At 53.5% G+C, this 16463-nt stretch overlaps 1 protein-coding gene across 1 annotated transcript; it reads left to right on the top strand.

Annotated features, from left to right (window-relative positions):
• Window positions 1-1650: 1650 nt before the first annotated feature.
• Window positions 1651-5566, top strand: BARHL2 (BarH like homeobox 2). Its single transcript, XM_021529919.2, has 3 exons — window positions 1651-2476; window positions 3880-4105; window positions 4597-5566. The coding sequence occupies exons 1-3, from the start codon at window positions 1903-1905 to the stop codon at window positions 4907-4909; spliced, it is 1113 nt and encodes a 370-aa protein (XP_021385594.1). The 5' UTR covers window positions 1651-1902; the 3' UTR covers window positions 4910-5566.
• The last annotated feature ends 10897 nt before the right edge of the window (window positions 5567-16463 follow it).

The raw sequence follows: 16463 nt of genomic DNA, 5'->3' as shown, positions 1-16463 counted from the left end.
GCCCGCACCGGGGCTGCGGCGGCCGCGCTGCCTCCGGCCCGGTCCGCGCCCGACGCCCGTCGGGGACAACGGGGGCGGCCGCCACCGCCGCCCAGCGGACACGGGCGGCCCTACACCTCCTTCGGGCCCTCCGCCCCCGCTCCTCGCCAGCCTCCGGGCTCAGCGCCGGTGCCCAGAGCCCGGCGGCAAACCGTACGGCTGGCGGCCCCGGCGCCCGTGGGGCGGGCGAGGCGGGCCCGTTGGGATGGAGCGGGAGATGTTTGGTACCAACGGGCTGCTCGTGGGCCGGCTTTGCTGATGTTGAAACGCCTTCTCCGAAGTACGGCACTGAGGCCGGCACCTGCTCCCGCCGCGGTAGCCAGAGAGGACCGGTGATCTTCGGGTAGGGCACCGGTGAACGGTGAATCCCAGGGAAGCACCCGGGATTTTTTTTACCAGCGAGGAGACAAACTCCTTCCCCCACTCCTCGTGAGGGAAGGCAGGCCCGAAGCCGTCGGAAGGGGAGCAGAGGGCCGCGACATCTCCACATCGGCATCTCTCGTGTCGGGGCGGAGCTTCTCATCCCGCACCGCTGTCCCGGGGCTGCGGCGTCTCACCTCGGATCCAAACGTCCGTAACGAGTTACCGGCTGAACGAGGTCTCTCGTGCTTCCCGTGCGCTCACCGCACCTTTTTGTACCTCTGAGCAGGACTGTTTACCCAGGGAACAAAACGCGGTGGGAAGCTTGGTGGAGGTGCACCCGCGTTGTCGCCACACCCGCACAGCAGCATTCTGCAGGGCCGGACTGGGCACTCCCGGTTACCGGGCATTCAGGACAATGAGTGGGTTTGGAAGGGACCTTCGTGTCCTCCATCCCCGCTTCTTGCCCCAGGCTCACAGTGGGCACCCATCACCGGGACAGCCATCGTATGCGGAGCGGGGATGCCAGCGGCCCCCCACACTAGGCAGTATTTAGTGCCGTCTCTAAACAACAGCCCCCCCAAAATCCCTCTTGTAATCATCCTGCCCTAATCCTTTCCTGCGCCCCCAGTGCTGTGCCCCGGTCCCCCGTGGCCCCGAGGTCTGTGGCCGCAGATGATGTTTTATGATGTTTTAGGGGCTGGTCGGGTCTAGGGGCTACTGCAGGCCGGGAGGAGGGATGTCGGGCTGCGCTTCATAGGACCCTGGAAATTGTAATTACTACTAAAATAAAACTCGGAGAACTCTAAATCATTCATTATCACCTTTATAATTACTCTTCTAATTAGCTTGACACGCCGCTTCATCAGCATTAATACGTCGTCTTGTCGTTGGCACTTCCCATTACTCTGACATTTAGCCGGGCAACCGTCCCGGGAACACCGGATGATATTCTCCGGGGGATCCGATCCGGCGACCGGGGAATCGAGGCCCGACGGGGCGGCGGCGGCGGGGACGGGGACGGGGACGGGCCCGGGCGGGAGCGAGGGCGCGCCCCCCCTCCCGCGTCCGTCCCCGCCGCCGCCGCCGATTGGCTGCGGCCCGCGCTGCGTCAGCCCCGCTCGGCCCTCCGCCAATGGGGGCGGGCAGCGGCGGCGGCAAAAGCCCGGGTTTATAATAACCGGCGGGGGGACGCGGCGGCCGTGACGTCACGGGGGGAGTCGCCGCCGCCGAGAGGAGCTCGGTGGGCACGGGCGGGCGCGCCGCAGTGGCCGGTGTCCGCCCCGCTCCGCGCCCGCAACTTCCCGCAACAAAGTTGGTTAGCGGCGAACCGGCCCGGCGGCGATGTGGGGCTCGGCGGGGGCCCCGAGTTAGTGTCGGCCGCGCCGCCGGTGCGCGGGTTGGGGTAACCCGGTTCCGCCCCCCATCCCTTCTCCTCCACCCCCGGTAAGAGACCCCCGCGGCCGCCCACGGGGATGCGGACGCGGCGCTGAGCGTTTCGCCATGGAGGGGCCGAGCGGGTCCAGCTTCGGGATAGATACGATCCTGTCGGGTGGCAGCACCGGCAGCCCCGGAGTCATGAACGGAGATTTTCGCCCCCACGGCGACGGCCGGCCGGCGGATTTTAGGAGCCAGGCCACGCCGTCCCCCTGCTCGGAAATCGACACGGTGGGGACGGCGCCCTCATCGCCCATCTCGGTGAGCATGGAGCACCCCGAGCCGCACCTGGGGGTGGCGGAAAGCCTCCCGCCGCCGCCGCACCACCTCCACCTCGGCCCACACCCGCCGCCGCCGAGTTTGCAGCCGTCGCCCCCGCAGCCACCGCCGCCACAGCTGGGCTCGGCCAGCTCCGGCCCCAGGACTTCCACCTCTTCTTTTTTAATTAAGGACATTTTGGGCGACAGCAAACCGCTAGCGGCGTGTGCACCTTACAGTACCAGCGTCCCCTCTCCCCACCATACTCCCAAGCAGGAGGGCAGCGCGGCTCCGGAGAGCTTCAGGCCCAAACTCGAGCAGGAGGACGCTAAAGCCAAGCTCGACAAGCGCGACGACACGCAGGGGGACATCAAATGCCACGGTGAGTACGGCGCGGCCCGGCTCCGCACCGGCTCGCCCGCCGGTGCAACCGGCGCCGCGGTGCTCGGCCGCATCGGTGAAACGAAAATTGGGGAGAAAATCTGCGGCGGGAGCGCTCGCTCTGCCGAGGCCACTCAGTGATTCACGATACCGGAATAAGGTCGGTAGGAAATGAAATTAAATCAAATCGGATTTTTTTTTTTTTGCCTTTTTTTTTTTAAATATCTGTTGGCCTTTCCTCTTTTTATTTTTTTTTTTAAATTTAGCTTCCCCGTTTTAAAGGAAATAGCCCGAGTAGTGGGATCGCATGGGAAATCAGACTGTATTTATTTTTAATGCAAATGCACATAAATGATTCTCTGGCTTTCTAAGAACCGGCGGTTCAGCTGCAGTTAGTGCATTCAGCCTTTTTATTTATGCTCATTCGCTCTAAAATTAAGGTGAAAAATTCTACTTCCCTAGTTAATAGCAAATAAGCAAAACAAAAACAAAACAAAACAAAAAAAACCCAAAAAAACACCCACCAAAACAAATCACCCAACTTTTAATTAAAAATAAAATAATAATAATAATAAAAACAACAACAACTCGTTCCGCGCTTGGCGTAGTGAGATGTGAGGGCTTTGTGTGTTTGGCAAAACCCTCGAGTTTTCCAGGCGCCGGGATAGAAGGTTTATTTCTCCATCTTCAATTTTTTTTTTTTTTTTCAATTAGGGATTTCGTGATGATGGGGAAGCCCCCGCCGTGCGGGGTTCGGAAGTGAAAATAGCTATGTGTGCGTGGGAAGGGGAAATGAGGAAAAGAGTGAGGAAAGGCAAGCAGGGAGAGGGTATATTTTCCCTGCGGTGTCTGTGGAACTGTCCTTCCCGCCGGCAGCCCGGTGTAGCCGAAAGGCAACAGGACAAAATTTCCTAATTTTGCTCAATTGAGCTATTTTCGCCAGGCTCAGAGCGGCGCGGTGCCCGCGAGTGCAGCTCATTTTGCTCTTTTAGCATTAGCATACGAGTGCCCAAACCAGATGTACAGTCTGGTCTGGCCATTTTTGTGTGCACCAACCTCCCCAGTGGGTCAATTAGGGAGATTATTGTTCTTCCTGCGGGGAAGATCAAGGAGCGCCACAAACTGGGGCCCGAGTGGAGCCGGATTGACAGATCGATTTCCCGGCGTTTCGGGCCGGGGGGAGAGGGCAGAAAATAACGAAAGCCCTGTAGTTGGGAAACGGAGAGCGGGAATCCCGCTGTTCCCCGGACGGGCTCGCCGCCACCATCCCCCGCCATAATTGACCGTTCCCCCCGTGTCCCGGAGAGGTCCCCGGGGAGGGGGCGGCGGGGCCCGGTAACCGGGGCGGGGCGGGGGCCGAGCCGGTGTCCCGCCGGTCCTCACCGCTCTTGGGCTCACTCACAGGGACAAAGGAGGAGGGCGATCGGGAGATCAGCAGCAGCCGGGACAGCCCGCCAGTGCGGGCCAAGAAGCCTCGGAAGGCACGAACAGCCTTCTCCGACCATCAACTCAACCAGCTGGAGCGCAGCTTCGAGCGGCAGAAGTACCTGAGCGTGCAGGACCGCATGGACTTGGCCGCCGCCCTCAACCTCACCGACACGCAGGTCAAAACCTGGTACCAGAACCGGAGGTAAGGCGGGCCCCGTCAGGGCGGCGGCCCAGGGTCTCCCCGGAGAGCCAGGGGAGGGCTCACGCCTCTGGGCTTCTGCCCGCGGGAGCCCGGGGTGGTGCGGGGAGCTCCCGGCTGCTGCCCCGCGCCCTCTCCGGCGACGGGCTGGGGGGTCCGGCTCCTGTCAACGCTGCCGTAATTTTCTGTCTCATTACATACGGTTGCAGCCACCCTAATTCTGTCGCAAACCATTAGTGTCAGCGCGTTGCGATCTAACCGTGTACCGCGGTTATTAATTTGGCCGGAGTCGCCGTATGCATGTATCGGGGGGTGCGGGGCTCGGAGGGGAAACCGGACAGAGGCGGAAAGATCGCGCCGTGTGCGGGCCCACGGGGCCAGTGCGCTCCGTCGGGGCCGCGCGGGGGACGGGCTCGCCGCCCGCGGAGCCCCGCGAAAGCGGCCTGGCTGCCCCAGCGCGGCGCCGCCCTGCAGCCTCTTGCTCCCCCCGGCAGGACGAAGTGGAAGCGACAGACGGCGGTGGGCCTGGAGCTGCTGGCCGAGGCCGGGAACTACTCAGCGCTGCAGCGGATGTTCCCCTCGCCCTATTTCTATCACCCCAGCCTGCTGGGCAGCATGGACAGCACGACGGCAGCTGCGGCGGCCGCAGCCATGTACAGCAGCATGTACCGGACTCCCCCCGCGCCGCACCCCCAGCTCCAGCGGCCGCTGGTGCCGCGGGTGCTGATCCACGGGCTGGGGCCTGGCGGGCAGCCGGCCCTCAACCCCCTGGCCAACCCCATGCCCGGCACCCCGCACCCTCGGTGAAACGGCACCGCGGTCCCCGCAACGAGCCCTTCCCCTCCCCGTCCCCAAACAAGCCCCAGCACCGCAGAGGAGGAAGCGAGGGGAAGCCGAGGGGCAGGAGCTTCTGCAGGCAGTCACCGGCCACCGAGGGAGGCGATCAGTCAGAGCAGGGACTCTTGAAACGTGAACCCAGAGCCAAGCCCGTAAGTGAAACGACCACACGCGGGGGAAGGCGGGCAGAGCCGCGGGGCGACCCGCCGACCTCGGCTCCTGCGAGGCAGGACTTGGAGCTCGGAGAGTTACGGAGGGGGTGGAGGATGAGGAGAGGGAGAGGGAGCCCGAGCCCGGCGGAGAGACTAACGGCTGCGGAGGACAGAGGGAATGAGAGCGCCTCGACCCCCGACCGGCGGAGAAGACCGGGGGAACGGAGAACTTTGCACTGATTTTTCTCATGACCTTTTTTTTTTTTTTCTTATTGAAAAGTGGCATGCTCCCTAATGCGAACAGAATTGTACAGACCGAGTGCTGAGTGCTATATCATATTTATTATATGTCGTCCAAAAAAGGAGAAAAAAAAAATCACTTCTATACGTTAGTTTAAAACGAACAAATGTGGTTCTTCCCTATCCCTTTTCATGTCTTTTTGGATTCAGTAAAATAAATGCTTAGATGACAAAATATAGATTTTTTTTTTTGTGATTAAAAAAATCACAGGGAAAAAAAAAAGGAAAAAAATTAAATTTTCTTTTTTTTTTTTTTAAACAAACATGAAAATTCAAGGTAGCTAATTTCGCCGTGACAAGAACTCAAGGAATCCGGAGTAGAAAAGGCAGATGCCACTTTTTTTTTTTTTTAATATATTGAACATATTTTGAATTTTAGGCTCATTGTTTCTTAACAGGCGCTGTTTTTCCCTATCTGTACTTTAAAGGAAAATCAAATCCCCCGCAGTGTCGAGCGCCTTGCTCTTATTTTAAGCACCTGGGCAGGGCGGTAATGGGTAACGGCTGTAGCCCCTTGGGGTGGGTGCGACGGGGCCGTGCAGAACTTGGGGACATGGCCCCGGCCCGGCAGCTGTCTCCGCAGGGAGCTGGGACAGGCAGTGAGCGCCGGCGGTCGGGGTGAGTAACGAGGGGAAGCAGGCAGGGAGGGCGGAGGCGTCCCGGCGGACACGGAGCTCCCGAGCCCCGCTGGCCTTTGAACTTTACTACTGTGTGTGCCCGTTCCGCCCCCGCCATCCCTTCCCCTGGCAGCTCCCTGCCGAGCGCCTCCCTTCCCCAAGCCGGCGTGGGCCGCCCGGCCGTCCCGCGGGGGCAGAAGGGGTGTGGGTCGGGACTGGGGGCTGTGACCCTCCTCTGGACTCCGGGGACGGCTCTGTCCCCAGCCGTTGGAGGTGAACACCCCTCTGCGAAATTAGAAAGTTATACAGCAATTACCTATAAAACATTCATAAAGTCCCATATTATCCTCTCCTCTGAGGGTTTGGCGCTATGTTGTTTTTTTTTTTTTCTCTCTCTCTATTTTTGCTCGTGGGTCCCCTATCTTTTAAGATAGGAGGGGGGGGAAAAAACGAAAAAAGGAAAAGAGAAGCCTCAGGGCACGTTTATTTGGGCTTTGCTAATTAGCGAGCGGCTTGCTGATTTCTGTGCTAATAAATTCGCGTTAAAACCATATTGACCTTTGCCTTGATCTAACAAAAGGGGAGCGGGTCGGGAACGCCCACTTCGGTTTTTGCCCGTGTTGCGGCGGCTGCTGAGTATTCCCCCGCGCCTTCGCCGTGCCCCCAGGTACCCCCCACTGGAACGAGCCGGAAGCCGGTCCCTGAGGGGCCAGAGCAATCCGGCCGCCCCGCATCGCCGCCGAGGTTTTGTCGGGAAACCCATCCTATGCGGGCTGGGGAAGGAGGTAGGAAATTTGGACTCGTTAGGTCTTTTTCCTTAGTCGAAGCAACACATCTTTCCTAAAGGAGGAAATCCAGCTGGAACAGCTAGTACTCAGCTCGTTGTTCTCGATGGCTCGGTTTTGACAGCATAAACTCGCTGAAAAGTAGTAAGAACAAGGAAGGAAAGTTCATGCAAAATAGATGAGTGGCCCCCTCAAGAGCAGGGCCTGCCGCGGGGTGCCCACCGGGACAGGGAGCTTTTGGTGCTTTGGGAACAGCAGCAGGCTGGGGACGGGGGGGGGGCTGCCGGTGTCGTGTAGGACGGTGTGTAAACCAGGGGTGCCGGAGGATGGGGGCGAGGAACGGCTACCTCCCCTGAAACGTATTTACAGACCCAACTGAAAAGTGGGTATAAACGGGAGGAGATCTGGGGCAAGAATCGCTCTCTTTCACTCTTCTTTTCCCTGTGTGGGAAGTTAGCTGCAAATGTAAGTTCTTCGTTTGTCCCGCTCCCCGTCCGCTCCGGGATAGAGCCGAGCCAAGGTCAGGCTGCCCCGAAATTGCTCGGCCGGGTCGCTTGGCTGCAACCTTGTAGGAACAGGCTTCGTTGCCTATTTAAAAGCCCCGGCAGGCGGGCCCGCATTAAAGCGCGCTGCGGCAGGACAAAGAGCCGGGCGCCCGGCCGGGATGCGTGGGGCTGCCTCCTGCCGCCCGCTTCAGCACGGTGAACGGCACGGTGCGGGGCCAGGCACCGCTCACGGCTCGGCGCCGTTGGCTACGCCACCTTCCCGGCCGCCTCGATCGGGTTTCTTCCCTTTCCGTTCCCGAACAGCTGTTTTTCCGCGACCGCCCCAGACTTGGTGCGGAGCTGCTGAATAGTCACGGTCTCGGTCCCTCTCCAGCCTTTGCCCTTGCCTGGGCCAGGACCTACTCTCGGCCCTGGAAGTGGTTGTGAACAAACAACCAAGCTCATCTGTTTGCCAGACGAACGGGACAGGCTCTCATAGCCTCAAACAGCGGGAAATACCGGCACCCGCTGGAAAAGACCTAGCTGTTCGTGCGCTGAGCATGGAAACGGTCCGTGAGGCTGTAGAGGGGCTGTCTGTAGGCGAGGGACCGCGGCAGCCCGCGGGGTGGCCGGGAGTGAGTGCTCTCCCCGTGCCGGACAGTGGCCCGCAAGGAGCGGGGCGGCTGCGGCCCCGCCCGGCCTCAGCACCGCGGACAGCTCCGGGAGGCGCGGGCTGCCCGGCCCGCGGGAGCGCCCGGCCGTGGGATGGCGGGCGAGCGGCGCGGGAGTGCCTTCCTCCAGGAGCTCGCAGCCCCCGTCCCCGGCGGCTGCCGGCGGGCGATGGTGAAGACGAAGGAGGCTGGCACAGCCTCTTGCTGCCGAAGCGCTGCCTGGCTCCCCTCCCCGCCACCCAGCACCTGGAGAGTGTCCCTGTCCTAGCCCGGACCTGGCCCTTCGGCCCCGAGCGGGGGTTGCCTCCCGAAGGCTTTGTGCCGGGTGTTTAAGCTTTGCCCACGCACCAGCAGACGGGCTTAAAAACGGGGCAGGGCCGCTCCCCTTCTCCCGTGTCGCGTCGCTCAGGATTGACACCAGCGTGTCTGCCCTGGGACCCCGGAGACACCTGACCCTTTGGACACCCTGCGCTCGGTTCCCCTTTAGTTTGTTTCTTCTGGGCCGTGCTATGTGTTTCACAAGTGGGCACGGCACAGGAGGCTCCTTCGAGGAACCCCTGCTACGCTCAGACAGGTTTCGATGGCTCGTTGAGCTCCGGCAGCAGAGCCGCGGGCAGGCTGCACCGCTGCCCTTGGCTGATGGGCTCTCTTGAGGGATGCAGCAGCAGGATCATGTTTAATTACTTCACCCTCTCGGGGGATTAACTTGGCCATCGTTCGAGCAAAAAGCGAGAAGGGCGACTCCGCTGGGTTGGAGTACGGGACGAGCATTGCCTATTGCCTGTACCGCTCCAAGGGTGCTAGCCCTGGCGCCGCTGTGGCAGCTGGGTGCTCCGGAGCTTAATCTTCTTTTGCAGCCTGGCAAGCGAGTCCGGCTCAGCCGCTGGGAGCCATTCAACAGCACCGAGCGGAATTCCCTGCCGTGCCGGTTGCCCCGGTTGCGTTTAACACACCGCCCGCATGTAACGCTGAATTGGCACTCCGGGGCTTGGCTATCACTCCTGCAGGTTTTAGTGTTTCTTGTGAGGGTGAGTTTTTAACTTTTCTTATGTTCTGCCTTTCCAGAGTTTACCTTCTTCCAAATTCACACCATGTTTCTGTGCAAATGCATTTACTGATGATGTAAGTCACTCGAAGTCCTTATTGCAGCCCACTCGAAAACCTCGGAAACCCAGGACATAGAGAGCGAGTGCAGCTAGGCTGAACTCACCTGTGGAAAGAGCAAAAGGCTTCATAATGTAAGAAATATTCCCAGGCCAGCGGTGGTGAGCATGGGCGGTGAATCACCGTTTCAGGTTGAAATTTACACGCTTTCCCCCTCCTCTATTCGGTCTTCCTGCTAAGCCCACGTTTCCCGCCGGTGATAGCGCTGGGTTCCTTTTCCAGCAGCCAGTTTATAGGGGAGCTCCATTTGCAAGAAAACGGGGGTACAGGGAATCTGGCCTACTGAGGGGGCTCTGTGCTCTCGTCCCGTGGGAGAAACTGCCAGCTCTGTTTTCGGCGATAGCATCGAAATGACCCCCGCGATCCCTGGAGGGGCACAGCTGATGGGGGACCCACCGGGACCGGTGGAGGGCGGGTGTGCGACCCCCGAAGGCGCAGGTTCCCCCGTGCCCCCGTTACATGAAAAAGCCCCGAACTTATTTCCTCCTTTGGGCTGCTCCAGCCGTTCAAGGGCCGTGGGGCAGCCGGAGCCCGTGTCTGTCTCTGCGTGTTTCCAGCCGGAGAACGGGTCCAACCAAGCGCCCATCGCATTAAAAATGCCTTTCCATATTCATATGCCCTATTTTTCACAAGTCGCTTCTATTAATGGAAGCTCACAAACGCCGGTCCTTAAAATTTGCGGATTTCAAAGGAACCTAAGCGAGGCAGTTTGCGCTGGCAGCGATGGATGCGGGCACGACGGGACCCCCGAGGCTCCCCCGGGGCTCCCCCGCCACCGCCGCGCCCTCCCCGCGGGCACCGCGCTCGGCCGGGGCACCGCCGCAGGTCGCTCCGGCCGCCCCCGCCGCTGCACCGGGCCCTGGCCCTCGGGATCGGCGCTCCCCTCCCTTCCAGCACGGACGCACCAAAGTTGTCCCGACTGTCTTGTTCCCTCATCTCTGAGAGCCCATGTAGGGCGCTTTAATTGCCACATTTTCAAACCGAGGTAATGGTGGGAATGTCTTAGTAATTACCTTAATGAGATAACACCTTTCCTTCCCTGAACCTACTCATTATCACACTTCTTGTTCAAATTCCAACTACAAAGAGCTATACTTGTAAAAAAAAAAAAAAAAAAAAAAGAAAAGAGGGGGAGAGACCTCTGAAATTTGTTGGTCGTCTTGTTCCCTTAAAACAAGCACCTTTCATGGATCTTTAGCATATGAACAGAGAACTGTACCTAGTTCTGGGAAAGGTTGGCTAGAAGTAAACTAAACATCTGGGGTACCCCTTAATTATTCTTGGTTGGTGTCTTTAGTTTGACCTGTAGGGATGCAAGGGTGTCAAAGTGATGAATTTTAAGATGTTGGGCTGTGAAGACGTGCAGCTGCAAGACTGATGGGTTTAGGAAGGGAATGGTAACAAGGTTAGCTGCATGTGAAGTGTGAATTGAGATTTTTGCAAAGAGACTGTGATTGCAGATGGGCATAATGTTGTACCCTTGCATGAAATCTTGCTATTATTGTATAATGGTCAGACAGAGTGTGAAATGACTTATTACTTTACTTTTACTCTTTAATGAAGTTGGGTAGGGAAGGAGAACTACCAGGAAATCGATAGTGGTGGTGCACAAAAACTGTATGACAAGTGCTGATCCATTAAATATTTATTTAGCTTATTGTCACAAACTCCCTCCCAATATTCAGCTATTTCAGAAAGCAAACAAAAATACAACTAGAATCTAGACAGTAAAGAAGATGTGCAGAATAAGAGTAATATTTTCTTTTTCATCCTCCTTTTCTGCAGTATACATGAAGTAGGTGTTACTCTGTGGCAGCGCAGTGTATACATCATCTATGTAAAATATGAGACAGAGATACCTAGATTAAGGCTGTGCACACATGGTTTCTAGGTAGGTTTCCAGCTGTTTGACATATTTCTCTCTCCTAAACCTTGCAGCAGGCATCCAGAGATTTGTACACTGTTACACTCTCATGTAAATTCAGGTGGCCTTTTCTCCAGCTTGACATGTATGTGCAAATATCTCTCACTTTTTTCTATACCAAGTACAGGTGTCCTCATGGGTGGTATAATTAAAAAAAAAAATGCAGGACAACATCTGCCTCTGAATTTGCGCAGCAGTGTATGGGTACATCTGGGTATCTGGGGTGGGTGGGCAGCTTAGCCAATGTCTAATGACTTGTTTCACACTTGATTAGGGTAGAACACCTATTACCAGAATTTGGTTCAATTGTTCAGCTGCTATGGTCTTGATGAATATGGAGTGAGAAAAAGGAACTGGAGCTTCTCCCTCAGGAAAAGAGAATTTCCCAGGTGACCAACGTCAGGATGCCACCACTGAGAACAGCTGGCAAATCCTGCACTTAGTGGGTTGTCTCAGAGAGCAGCTTCATCTCACTGAATACATATGGTAGAGGTGCAGCTTCTTGTATGCCTTCCCCTCTGGAAGGATGCAGCCCATGGCTCAAAGAGTTTCTCAGCCAGCACATCTCCTGCAATTCCCTCCCCAGACCTCATCCCCAGATTCAGCACAGTCTGACTTTGCTGACAGTCTGACTGTGAGTTTTTGCTCTATATTGTCTATGGAGTCTGGCACTGTTACATTTTAATCTGAGGTCAGGAAGAACAGGTGAAATGAAGCAAGTTTGGGAATAATTGCCTACCTCTTCTGCATTAGCATATGGGTTAATAATGCTGGCAGAATTGTGTGAAACACAAAATACATCTGAGGTGTCATTTTTGTCCTTACAATAGTCTTTCAGATTTCCTTCTCATATTCTTGCCTCAACATCTGAACAAGTAGTGTTTCAAGCTTGAAGCTTGCTTCTGTTGAGTTAAACTCTGTTGTAGGGTTTGCTTAAAGCAGGACTTGATGCAATACTGTCCATGGAAGCAGCAAAAATGCACTGAGGGGCACAAATGGTCCCCTCATGACACAAAAGAGCTTGGCGTAGATCCCTGTCAGGTTTATATCCCAATAGACTAGCAGGATTGTTGTAGTTTTAAATACTTTTGTTTCATTATGTGAAGATCTAATGAAAAGAATTCCTGAAAGTTTTAAGGACTGCCTGGTAAAAATGATGAAACAGCACTGAGAACATAGAAGGGTGGGATGTCACAGCAGACACTGCTACCCCAGCACTGTAAAAGGAACAGGCAGCTGCCCTCCAACTGGTGCTCTAAAGCAGGAAAAAGCAATATGGAAAATGAAGGTTGTCAAAAAAGCCACTGGTAATTTGGCTGGATCCTGTGGGTTCAAGTACCATCACTATTTCTATACAAAAATAATGTACTTTTTCTGGATTAGAAATTATGAAATAAGGTTGGATTAATATTTCTTCAGAAGCATCATGGGGTCTGTGGAAAAAGCAGCAAAGCATGTGTCTCCAATGGAGCCCCAGTATAGGCAGTGACAGCTGTGAGTCTAAAAACTAGCGAGCTTTTCTGCCTAAACAGCGGGAGGCAAGGTAAGCACACTGGCAATTTTTTATTTATTTCCCTCTTGTGCAGTCTTTTTCTTCCCTTTATTTTCCTCCTTTTCTCCTTTTTCTCTTTCTCTTTCCTTCTCTCTCCACCCCAGTCTGTTTTGCCAAATATTTGGCATCATGCCTTCAGAATCCTGCTCACCTTTCCTGGCCACTGGTGGTGGCCACGGGCAGCCTGCCTTAACCAGCACATTGGTGGGTGTTTCGGGCAGTGCAGCACAAAGTGTGCATAGCAAAGCTGTGCCTCTTCCATGGAGACTAAGCTCATTACAGTACAGTACTCTAAAGCATGCTTAACCTCCCCAGTCTTGGGTGTTGTATCCCAAATCTACTGTAGAGCATGGACACCCCAATTAGCACTTACAATGCACTGTTGACATTTCTCTGGGCCAGCCCAACAGGAATAATTAGATGTGATATCTAACACAAAGTCACTTTTTTTTTCCCCAGCAGAGGGTACACTGCAAAATGAAAGCAACATCCACTGCAACAGCACTTGACCAGATTTGGCTCTTACATACAGTGTGATGTCTGCAGTGTAACTCAGCTGGCTCTCCAGCAGTACCCTGCCTGTGCCCTGCCACCAGTCTGACCCACTGGGATTAGTGCTGGGCCTAAAGCTCTGGATGGGCTGCCCAAGGAAGCTGCTCCTGAGCACAGCACAGGCTCAGGAAAGCTGCTGTACAGCACCCTATAGGATCTTTCCATTAGGACATCAGCATGTGTGGAAACTTGCTCAGCATAAGATCTTCTCATGCTGGAAATGTTGGCAGGGGACTGTGAGGCTGGTCCCACTTTAGTTTCAGGCTCCCATCCCTCTGCACACCAGTGGAAAGGCTGGGTTAGGGACTAGGCCAAGGGTTACTGAACATTGTTCTTGGCAGTGGTTTGCAGGATAGCAGGGGTAGGATTGTGTTATCATAAATCCCATAGCAGCAAGCCACAAAGCCTATAGAAAAATATATGTGAGAGTAAATAGGAAAGGAGCTCTCTGCTGCAATGCAGCAGGCTGTCCTCTGACACTGCTAATTGCAGCAACACTTTGAAAATGTAAGTGTATGTAGTGAGTATTCCTACTTAGGTTTGTTACCATTGCTTGCCTAATTTCATGCATTGCAAACAGAAACTTGGAAAGAACTTGGCAGAGTGAAGAGGATATAAAAATGATAATTTTTCATGTAATAGAGATCACATAGAGATTTCCTTTGTAGTTCACAGCATTTCCATTCCAAGATGCTTGGAGAATTGAAGCATACAAATAGAGAAAATCTGCAAAGTGTTGTCAGGTATTATTTATGTATTATTATTTTTTGTTGGAAAAGACATGTAAATATAAAGAATTAGAAAATGGAGCTACTAAAATAAATTATAGTGGAACCCACAATAAATCTAACATGAGAATAAAAGTATAATGAGAACATATTTTCTTCAGCATAAATACAAATCCTGTCTGCATGCTAAAGCCCTATTAATTGGTTACTTACTACAGGAATAAATCTTTAAATGTGTAAAAAAATCTTTCTGCTCTGTGATGAAATATAAATATCACTAGATTTATTAAAGAAAAAATTCTGCTAAATGACTACTTCTCTTACATACTAATTTATGCTTATGCTGCATCTGAAAGAACTCATCCTGATGTGAATATCAGCTAAATGAATGAAGCTGTAAAATAAAAAAGGTTCAATGTGCATGACAAGAACTTGCTTATATCAGGCACGGCAGGTTTCAATGAAGTTTTATATTATGAAGTAGAGGAAAGGTGATAGTCTCTTAAGAGACATAATATTTATCCCATGAGTGACATAATAGTTCATAACTCACCAGAGAACAAGGCTCAAGTGAGTCATATATATTTTATGGCACAATTGGGATTAATACCGTACTTCAGAAAGGAATGCATAACCTATTCTATTTATGTGGAATGGTGGTTTAAAATTCACCCTCTTCCCTCAGCCTTTCTCCTACCCTTTGGGATCAAAGTACAAGAAAGGGACTTGAAAAGAATGGGTGAGGATGTTGGGTGAGAAACAGATAATGTATTAAGGAACTGCTACAGCATCATCATTTGCCAGGAGTTGCCTGGCACGGCATTTGAAAATTCTGAATTTCTAGTGACAGCTGCCCAGGGGCCCAGAGGAAGAGGCTAGCCCTGAGCTGCTGCACTGTAGGGTTTTTTTTGGCTGATCCTGGTGTTTTGGTGGGAAGGCAGGAGATGCTGTCTTCAGTATCTGCTTGCAGCCTCCATGGTAGAATTCAGTTGCCCCAAATTCCTTCTGCAATGTCACTGTTTTGCCACTGTCCTCATCAGGGTGCATTTGTCAGGATGCAGTGTAGGGAAAGGGGCATCCCAGGGCAATGCTCACCTCACTCTTGCTTGTCAAAAAGCACAACCCTTTGGGGTATCTGCTCCTTTTCTATACATCACAAATAGGATGTTCAAAGACAATAGATGTGGTGTTAAATTCTTGTATTGGGAAAATCCCATGTTTCCCTTGGGCTAGTGGAGGTCAAGGTGTCACTGGGAACCAAGCTGCCTGTGCCCCAGAGAACCCTTAGTGTTGCTGACAAGACCTCATTCATGCCCCTTCCATGCCAAGGTCCAATTCTGGTCAGTGATCTCACATATAATATATTAAGACAATCCAGCTGAGAACAAGAGATTTAACAAGAGAACCAACTTTGTCCTCCCTGATTGTGAAGAGATTTTTTTTGGGCAGAGGGAGATAAAACAGGATGAAGGTATCTAAGCGCTGGAAGGAAGGATGTAATTTGGGATAGCACTGCAGAGGTGCATGGGGAGATTTGGCTGGAGAAGGGTTTGCTCTCAGCAGTCTCCTGTTGCTGAGGAGCCCTGGTCTAGCTGGGAGGATCAAACCAGGCTTGCAGTGTGGGACTGTGCTGGCAGGATGTGCATCAGGGCAAAATGAGCTGAAATGGGGAATCCTGACAATTTCATGGACCCATCCGGCCCATAGAGAGATCCAGGGCTCCTCATGTGGGGTGTCATGTTTGTTTACATTGGGATCTGTCTCTTGTCTTTTTAATCTACTGGTTAGCCATACTGCCTGTCTGTCTGTAAAGAGGGTTGGAGTGTGCAAGCGTGTCTGAGACAGCCCAAGGTGCCCTCCTGGTGCCAGTGGTGGAGAGAGTTAGAAAGCAGTAGAAGCACTTTTGGGACATGGAAAAACAGCCTACGGGGATCTGAGGCTCCTTCAGTGTCCTCTCTGGCTTTCCCCCCACTTCTTTATGTAATAAAGGGCTTGGGATTTGCCCCAGGTTCCCCAGGACTGTGTTACCTGCCACAAAGATCTCAGTGAACAAATGACTCCTGCCTTCCACCACCTCTGGGGAGGAGCAGGGGCATCCAGAGCTGGGTTTGCCCCCAGCACTGTGGGCCTTCCCTTGTCCTTGTGTTGGCAGCTTGTGCAGATGTGCAGATCAGAAAGACCGATAGTTAAATCTACTGCTTTTGATGGGGGCTCAAAAGGTCTCATTGCCTCTTTTACTGCTCTCACTTTTACATAAAATAATGCACTCAGTCATATAAGTATTGGCATTTTTGAGGCATCTCTTTCTTTGCTAGCTCTCCTGGCAAAGTACAGGGCGTTTGTGAGCTTTTATAAACTAGCGTGGAGGAGATGATTCACTAGAATTTGAATCTCTGGTGTAAATCTTACAGTAGCAGCAGTAGGTCTTAAAAGGAACTTTAAAATTATTTCCTTCATGATCCTGCACACAAACAATGGTAAATAACATTTCAAAGGTCTGTCTTTCTTTGAGCTACCAGTATTGAAGTGGGATCTTTTGTAATAAACTACTACTGTATGTATAATAGCGATATGCTTAAATGATACATAAGCAC

The sequence above is a fragment of the Lonchura striata genome, chromosome 9, assembly GCF_046129695.1.
Source record: "Lonchura striata isolate bLonStr1 chromosome 9, bLonStr1.mat, whole genome shotgun sequence".
NCBI classification, from domain to species: Eukaryota; Metazoa; Chordata; class Aves; order Passeriformes; family Estrildidae; genus Lonchura; species Lonchura striata.
Note: the sequence above shows the minus strand (reverse complement) of the source record. Positions and strands in the feature narration are given on the sequence as shown.